Here is a 9574-nt window from a genome sequence, read left to right as displayed (position 1 = left end):
ATAAAACTACTACAATAAAACATATGGAAAAAACTTCATGACATTGGTCTTAGCAACAACATTTTGGATATTACACCAAAAACATAGGCAATAGAAGCAAAAGGGGACAGGTGGAATGCATCATACTAAAAAAAGCATCTGCACAGTGAAAGAAACAATCAACAGAATAAAAAGGCAAACTATGGAATGGGAGAAAATATTCGAAAGCCATATATCTGATAGGAGTTAATATCTAAAATATACAGGGAATTTAAAGAACTTATTGGTCAAAAGAGCAAAAAACAGCATAATTTAAAAATGAGCATGCTTGCTTCAGCAGCACATGTACTAAAATTGGAATGATGCAGAGATTAGCATGGCACCCTGAGTAAGGATGACAGACAAATTCATGAAGCGTTCCCTATTTAAAAAAAAATGAGCAAAGGATTTCAATAGACGTTTCTCAGAATACGACATACAAATGACAAATGAGTTTTGACAAATTGCTCAACATCACTATCATCAGATAAATGCCAATTAAACTACAAGGAGTTAATTACCTCAGATCTGTTAGAATGGCTATTATCAAAGACAAATATAACAAGTGGTGGTGAAGATGTGGAGAAAAGAAACCCTGTCACACTGTTGGTGGGAATGTAAATCAGTATAGCAATTACAGAAATCTTCCTTAAAAAATCAACAGCAGAATTACCATACACTCCAAAAATCCCAATTCTGAATATATACTCAAAGCAAATTAAATAACTACTCTAAAGAGATATCTGAAACCCATATTCATTGTGGCATTATTCACAAGAGTCAACACTTAGAAGCAATCTAAGTATCATCAACAGATGAGGAAACGGCACATGAAAAACTCAGGAGTGAAGTGTGCTGGCTCCCTTTACAGTCAGCCCTTTGTGTCTACAGTACTGCATCCATAGATTCAACCAACCTAGAATTGTGTGGTATTTTAGTAGGTATTTATTGAAAAAAACCTGCATGTTTGTGAACCCATGGAGTTCAAAACTGCATTGTTCATGGGTTAAGTATATAATGGGATGTTATTCATCCATGAGAAAGAAGATAATACTGTTCTTTGTGATAATATGGATGAGTTCAGAGAACATTATACTGAGTGAAATAAGCCATACACAGAAAGACAAATACTGTTTGATCTCATTTATATGTGGAATACTAAAGAGCCAAACTCATAAAAGTAGAGAACCATAGTTGCCAGGAGGTGGGGGAAGTGGAAATGTGGAGCTATTGGACTAAGGATACAAAGGATTCACTATAAGGGATGAATACAATTAGATCTAATTACAGCATGCTGACTATAGCTAAGAATACTGTTACTGTATGCATGAAATTTGCTAAGATAGTTGATCTTAAGTGTTCTTGTCAAACATACATACAACATGCACATACATAGAAATCATAACTATGAAAGGTGATAGATGTGTTAATTAGCATTATTGTTGTAGTAATTTCACAATGTGTAGTACATCAAAATATCATGTTGTATACCTTAAATATACAGTTTTTATTTGTCAAGTATATGTAAAATTGAAAAATTAAAAATAAAAATATTAATGTCATTTTTTAAAAATTAAAAAATTAAAAAAAGCCTATGGGGTCTATCAAGAAAGTCCATACATTCAAATGAAAAAGAGATAATGTATAACCTCTGGAACCGAAACTGGAAAAGTTAGAATAAATGTACTTTTCAGAAACCTACATATTCATTGACATATTTAGTCATGTTTCTCATTCTAAATAATACTCATAGAAGTGATCTATCTGTATAACTACAGACCTATAAATCATTTACATTTTTATCTTGAGAAAACTTTTTCAGAAAATAAAACCAATTATGTAGTAATCATTAAAAGGGATCAATTACCTAGTTAGTGTAAAAAGTCTTTTTCTTCCTGTGGATTACTGGTACAGTAGAAAAAAAAGTAACTTGTATTCAAGGGCAAGTCTCAATTTTCACTTTTGTGTTTTTTGTAGAAGCAAAACTTTTGGGGGGAAATAACGCCTCTCAATGACAAAGCTGAAACTTATATGAGTAAGTCATTAACGGTAATAATGGAAGGCATTATGTCATCGCTTCTCACATTGATGCCCAGACTTATGTATTTTAATTGGAGATTGGTTACAATCCTTCTTAGCTAGTAAAGGGTATTTGTTGCCATAATTAGATATATAGGGCTCCACCATGTATTGTCACATGTTGGTGTTATACATGAACCTTCAGTAAGCCATTTCATTGCTCTACTAGGCCACTTCCTTCTGAGTGATGGCATACACAGAGCTAGGTTTCTCTGCATCATTAACTAAATAACCATAGTTTTATCACTGACTCATTAAGTCATTTCTGTCAAAGACCAAGTTCACAAATATACTAGATCAATTCTGGAGCCCTCCTTTCCATCTCTTTATGCTATTTATCTCTTCCTGTTCCAGTAGCATGCTCTTTTTATTTCTAAGACATCTTACTGCTGGGAAGAGAGAACTCTTATATTATTTGTCCTTTAAAAATTATGTTATTTTTTAACGTAAACTTTAGAAATCTGATTGTCAGTTTACCCTCACAATTCATACAGGGGTTTAGATTGGAATTGTCAAAAGTTCAGAAGTAACAGAAGTAAAGCCAATGAAACATTGGCTTAGTAATTAGTGAGAGTTTATTGTGCCTGCATCTCAAAGAGAGTTGATGAACTGGAAGCACTCAGACAAAATAAGGGAATGAGGCTCAGGGTTATATTGTTACAAAGCAGCTTACAGAATGAGAAGGGAAGTGACTGTTTATTCTTCGTAGTGTTTTGTTAAAATATTAGAATTTTCTTAAGTGAAGGAAATTGGTCAGTGGTCATAGCAACTCCAGGAAGAAGTTAAGTTTTTGATTATGATTTTCAGAGAAATAGACAACAACTGATCCAAGTCAAATGAGTCCTGCAAGATAAGCTAAAGTAAGCTTCGCGTGAATAAACTGGTTTTCTCTGATCAGGGAATATTCAAAGTTGGTCTCCATTTGTTTTTGATTTTACAGAATTATATACACTTTATGGATAAGTTGAATAAAACTGACAATTTATTCACTAAAAATTGTAAGATAAATTTAATGATAATGTTCTACTAGATTTAAGATATTTGTTAAAAATTTAGATTTTTGTAAAAGTGTTCCTGATTAGAATTTCTATGGACAAGAATCTGGGAAGATGAATTTGTAATTAAGCCCTCCTTTGGTTTCTACAAACACTAAAGGTGAGAATCACTAGATAAACACACCAATTTCAGTAAAAAATTCCCTCTTAGTCTGCTGCAGTACAGACTAAATTGTGGTGATTTCTCTTTTAGAGTTCATCACAGATGGACTGAACTTCCAGTTCTGATGTGGGCTAATTATGTTCATGGCTTCTGCTCTGCAGGTTCCTCGACTAAAGGTAACTTTGCGAAACTGGCAACATTATTTTTCAGAAATAAATTTGACTTCTAATTAACCCCAGGACAAAGTCTTCAGGGCAGTAGATCAAGCCTCAGGAGTCCAATAATCACAGTATATGCTCCTAATAATCATATCCCATGTGATTCTAAGAACTGCATGAACCCGAAGTTCTCAGGAGAATGACTTTGGCTGGACAAGCTGAGAGTCCTGATGGAAAGGGGAGGCTACTTCTATTGCTGCAGATGAGAGCTTCTGTCTCAAGGCAGATTCACTCTCTTCTGGTGTATTTCCTCAGGTTCTGATTTTGGCTTAGAGTTTACTTTCCTAAGGGATTCCAGATACTGAATAGCTGCTTCTGTCTGAATGGAAATGAGAACAATGTGGGTACTTACTGAGCAGTAAGAATACTGATATAGTCTGGGGCTTTGTGGGGTCTAGACCTGCATGAGGAGTAGTGCTTGTAAACATCTCCCCCCATTGCAATTCTGGCAAGTGGCAGGGTTAAGAAGAAAAACTAGGGGCTGCTTTCAACTGTTTTTAACTCTATGGAGTTAAAAGAAGAGAGTTCTCTGAAATTTTCTTGATGATTTTACTGGATGATTTTTCCTTTCTTTTTCTCTCTTTCTCTCTCTCCTTCCTTCCTTCCTTCAAGTTTGGTCGACTCATGGATTAAATTTATTGAATTCTTAATCCAATTTCTACTTCCCTTTTTGTTGTATACTCATGGTTGCATGTTTTAGCTACAATTTAAAACTGATATTTAAACTCCATTTTAATAAGACAAATTCACGTTGTTCATGTGTACCTAAGAATATAAAAATTCCACTTTACTATCTAGGGCTGCCTACATCATTTCTTCCAGCTAATCAGTTAATGCTTTCTATGAGATAAATGTCTGAATATCTCAAAATTTTTTACACCTTCTTTTTAATGTATACACTAATCTCAAGTATTGAGTCATCACTTAAATCTAAATTTTGTAAAATCCTTGTGGAGTATCTAAAGATTTAGAAAATCAGGTGGGGGAAATGTCATCTCTAAGGATCATAACTTGAATTCCATCCATAGGCACCAGCATATCATAAGGAGATCATCTAGAGAACCTTGACCCCATGAGTTGAAAGGCTATTAAAGGCCAGTATTCAACTACTACCCTAAGTCAAATCTCCTTGTGCATGATATCATTCAAGGAACCTCTGCTTAAATACTTTCTGTGCACCCTTTTATTTTAAAATGAGACAATATCCAATTAAGTACCTTGTCTGAAGTCACACGAGGCTATAGCTAGAACAAAGATCTTCTCACTCCAAATTAAAAGACATTTTACATTAATTTTATAGACTTTGCATATATGGCTGGAGGATTTTTTATTATTCTGTTCTTATGTCTTCCTGATCATAGTACTGATATGATAGGCTGTGGTGATCTTTGATGTGCTCTTGAGCAGATCAAGGCTGCCTTCTCAGATGAACTGTGCCACTGAGTCTTCATACACCATGAGAAAGGACAACTTGGATAGACTGTGTGGTTATATTAATAGTATATAAAAATTATAAAATATAAAAATATAAATTATAAAAATATAAACTAGTATATACAAATTTGCCTGACTGAAATCAGCTGCCCTTATGTGTCTAAGAGAAAAATAATCCAAACAGTTCTTTTGTTATTATTATTTTGCAGACACTCCTTCAGAACCAGATAATTCTGGCTTTGGTGGCCTACTCTATTCTACAATTCATACACAGTAGAGTTAGGGTACAGTGGGAATTACGTGTGAATTAGTTGAAAGCAGGTCAGGAAAAATCCTGGGAAAGTGGAAAGGCATTGATAACCAATGATCATAAATTTAGATTTCCTTTAGTGTTTCCTCCATTTGTACAGGGGAAGGCATTATTAGGGAACTGTCTCATTAGTTTGCCCTTCTTGATATAGAAAAAATGTAATTTATATATATGTATATAGTTGCAATACACATGGTATGTACATCCCTTATATTTATATGTAACAGAAATATCTTTATAATTATCTTTAAAGTTGCACTTATCATTCAAGAAAATGCCTACCAATATCAAAGAGTTTTAAAACCAGTGTGTGCGAATATCCTAATACTGACTTCAAAAAAAAGAATAATTATACATACTAAATTTATAACTAGTTTCTAGTATTTAAGAAAGGACACAATTATTTTCTCCAAAGCCTGGTAATAGATATGAGTTTCAAAAATTTCCAATCATTTTATTTAGAATCTAGAAAGGTAAACTTTGCTATTGACAAGAAAAATTGAAAAAAATTCTGGTAGCAGATGCAAATAGTTCTTTCACAAAAAATAATGTAAAAGTATATAAATGTACTGAAAAGTACATACACAAAGACTGGATGCAACCAATCTATGTTAGATGGTTTTGCATCCAGAGAATACTTTCTTACTTCTTAGGTCTTGTTAGTGGGAAACACATCTATAAAAAATTGTCTAAAGTCTAAAAATGATTTTAGAAATAATCCTTTCTAGCAGTTTGTGAACTATGTTTAGTAGCTAGAATGTTCAAAGGCAATCTTATTGACATAGCAAGAAAGAAAATGTATAAAATCTGTGATTTATGTCAGGGGTTGGAATCTGGAAAAGTGCCCATTTCTTCCTTTCTCTCTCACTCTCTGTGACAAGTCCTTGGCCATTTTTGCTAAACTCTATTTCTCTGAGTCTTTCTGAGGCATCTAGAAGGGAAAAGTTAAGTGTGGTACAAAATGCCACAGTTAATTAGTCTATTTATTTTTTGCTTTTTTAAAAACCACCCTGATGACTCTTCTTTTCCTGAATATTTATTTAAACTAATGTTATCTTCTGATCCATCCTTGCTCAGTGCTCTAGGTTTGGAACCTACAGAAGTGTTTCTAATTAGTCTCCTACCTATTATTCAGTCTGTTAGAAATAACAATGAAGTTTTTTCTTATTGTTTTGAGTATTGACATAAATTGTTGTAATAAATAATTGGTAGAAGGTATATGATGTTCTCACCACATATCTTAGCATATAATAAGTTGTCTACAAAAATCCCTTCACATTTTGCTCAGCAATCATCTAATTCCCTGTTTTATGGCTAATAAACTGAAGTTTACATGTTATGTCTGAACGTCATTCATTCTTTTATTCCCCTTTCTCATCAAGTAAAAATAGCTGAAGTTAAGCACATTGTTCATTTTGAAGAGTTGGTTTCCAATAACTCATAAATAAGATAAAAAGGAAACACATTATACAAATATTTAGTTCTTGGCCAGAGAGATAATGTGTTCATAGTCTTGGAAAAAAAGTCTGTTCATTGGTTGTCAGTTATTCAGTTTCATATATAGCATTAATTTGTATTTTAGCAGATATATTTTGGAGGGAATGAATGAGTTCCACCAAACACCTGCAAATGCCTGCCACCTGTAGACCTTGGGCTGAGTTCTCTCCCACCCTGGATCCTGGCCTCTGTCTGTGTCTCTGGCTTCTCCTAAAAAGCATTAAACATGGAGTGGGTCAATGAGACCACAGTGAGACAGTTTGTCTTCCTTGGCTTCTCCTCTCTGGCTGGGCTGCAAAAGCTGCTCTTTGTTGTCTTCCTGCTCGTCTACCTGTTCACTCTGGGCACCAAAGCCATCATCATTTCCACCATCGTGCTGGACAGAGCCCTTCATACCCCCATGTACTTCTTCCTCGGTGTCCTCTCCTGTTCTGAGACTTGCTACACCTTTGTCATTGTACCCAAGATGCTGGTTGACCTGCTGGCCCAGAAGAAGACCATCTCCTTCCGGGGCTGTGCCATCCAGATGTTTTCCTTCCTCTTCCTCATCTGCTCTCACTCCTTCCTGCTGGCAGCCATGGGCTATGATCGCTACGTGGCCATCTGTAACCCTCTGCGCTACACAGTGCTCATGGGTTATGGGGTGTGTGTGGGACTAGTGGCTGCTGCCTGTGCCTGCGGTTTCATAATATCATTGGTCACCACCTCCATGATATTTCACCTGCCATTTCATTCCTCCAACCAGCTCCATCACTTCTTCTGTGATGTCTCTCCTGTCCTTAAGCTGGCATCTCACCACTCCCATCTCAATCAGTTGGTTATATTTGTGCTTGGTGTGTTTGTCTTGGTTATTCCACTGTTACTTATCCTGGTCTCTTATGTCCTCATCATCTCTGCCATTCTAAAAATCCCATCCTCTGTTGGAAGATACAAGGCCTTCTCCACCTGTGCCTCCCATCTCATTGTGGTAACTGTTCATTATGGTTGTGCCTCTTTCATTTACCTAAGGCCCAAATCCAATTACTCTTCAAGTCAAGACACCCTAATATCTGTGTCTTATACCATCCTCACTCCACTGTTGAATCCAATGATTTATAGTCTGAGAAATAAGGAATTCAAATCAGCCCTTCGAAGAGCAATGGTCCAGACATCATAGCCTGTTAATTAAAGAGCTAATTTAAAACTCTTCAGTTTACTGTATGCCTCTATGTGCCATCTGGTATGTGTGCTTTCATGAATTTTCTACTTAATTGTAGAACACACTGTCACATAAGGATATTCTATGTATAAGGAGAAAAATGAGGTTCAGAGAGGTTAAGATTTTGACTTGCAGCTATTAGTGATGACTCTAAGGAGGCTATGGCGATGTGGGAAATCATTAGTCTTTTCTAGAAGAAATTTCATTATATTTCATGACTGTAAAGTTTGATTATTTGAAAACAAATATGTCAACTAGAAACAGTAGAGACATCTGTTTCACAGCAGAGTAAAGGAAACCTTATTTAAAATGGAGTCAGAAGCCCAGAAGTAAGAGGACTCACACACTACAGCTTGACATCAATCACAACACCCAACAGAAAGACATCAGTAACAGACCTCAATGGGGAGAATTCTCTTTGCCCAGAAATATGCTTGTCAGTGAGAAATGCTGCACTATCCAAAACTATCAATTTCCTTCATTGGGATTTCTTTCACAACCACCCTCCCAACTTCTCTACTTTTCTCTATAAAGTAATCTTTTTTTCTTTTTGTTTCTTAGACTTGCCTATAATTTTTGCTGTAGGATGCTTGTCTCAAATTGTAGTTCTCTGCTATTCTTAAATAGACTCATTATGCTGGTAAAGTAGCTGTCTAATTCTTTTAAGGCAACATTATCTGGTTCCATGAATCAGTAAACAATAATCTGTTTATCCTTTCTTACCCTTCCTCTTAGCAATTCTTCCTTTCATGAAGACAGAAGGCAATCTTGGTACCCTCCATCCTACAGTTAATATTGGTGGCCCTTTTTGGTCCCTGATCCACCCCCCTCAACCTACATATTGAAATGTTTTTTTCCTTTCCTGGAAATTGCTTGGTCCTTCCCTGGTTTGAGGTTGGAAACACATTATGGAGACTCCCTTCTACATATATGCATGTCCTTCTCATACTCTCCTGTCTTTGCCCCCATGTTCTTTCCCTGAACATCATACCTATTGATTCTCTTCCAGGAAGGTACTAAACATTGCATAACTGCTGAAGTATCTCAAGTTGTCTAAGCAAAAGGATTGAGTCAATATTAATAGTATAGAGCCAAACTTCCCCAATGACCATGTCAATACATTGCCCTATAGAATAAAGCCCAAAAATCTTCTGTTAGCTGGAGTTCCCATCGTGGTGCAGTGTTAACGAATCTGACTAGGAACCATGAGGTTGCGGGTTCGATCTCTGGCCTTGCTCAGTGGGTTAACGATCCGGCATTGCCGTGAGCTGTGGTGTAGGTCGCAGACATGGTTCGGATCCTGCATTGCTGTGGCCCTGGCGTAGGCCGGTGGCTACAGCTCCGATTAGACCCCTAGCCTGGGAACCTCCATATGCCATGGGAGCTGCCCTAGAAAAGGCAAAAAGAAAAAAAAAATCTCTGTTAGCAAGAATTCATCATCTAGTCTCTGCCTACCTCTCTGACATTTCTATTTCTAAGAATTTTTATTATCCATTTTTCATATGTGCCTAGTTGTGCACTCATACTAATCAACTATTTGCTTGTCCTTCAAGTGTCATTCCGTATTCTGCTGTTTTCTCAAGTGCTCCTTTCTCTGTGGAGTAGCTCCTCTCTCCTATTTAAATTACAGTTTCAAGTCTGAGCTGCACTCTCCCTTCCTCT

The 9574-nt window shown here is 36.1% G+C and overlaps 1 protein-coding gene and 1 non-coding gene across 2 annotated transcripts; both read left to right on the top strand.

Annotated features, from left to right (window-relative positions):
- Nucleotides 1-303: 303 nt before the first annotated feature.
- On the top strand, nucleotides 304-408 carry LOC146404041 (U6 spliceosomal RNA). The gene has a single exon (XR_014845075.1). It is a non-coding gene; the product is annotated as a U6 spliceosomal RNA (small nuclear RNA).
- Nucleotides 409-6940: 6532 nt separating this feature from the next.
- On the top strand, nucleotides 6941-7882 carry LOC100624085 (olfactory receptor 10K1). Its single transcript, XM_021090817.2, is given in 1 exon segment — nucleotides 6941-7882. A coding segment is annotated over 1 exon segment (942 nt).
- The last annotated feature ends 1692 nt before the right edge of the window (nucleotides 7883-9574 follow it).

Source organism: Sus scrofa, chromosome 4 (genome assembly GCF_054392235.1).
Source record: "Sus scrofa isolate SSC_HxYL_T2T_F1_AM1 chromosome 4, Sscrofa_HxYL_maternal_Yorkshire_Landrace_v2.0, whole genome shotgun sequence".
Taxonomy (NCBI): domain Eukaryota; kingdom Metazoa; phylum Chordata; class Mammalia; order Artiodactyla; family Suidae; genus Sus; species Sus scrofa.
This window is presented reverse-complemented; position numbering and strand designations above follow the sequence as displayed.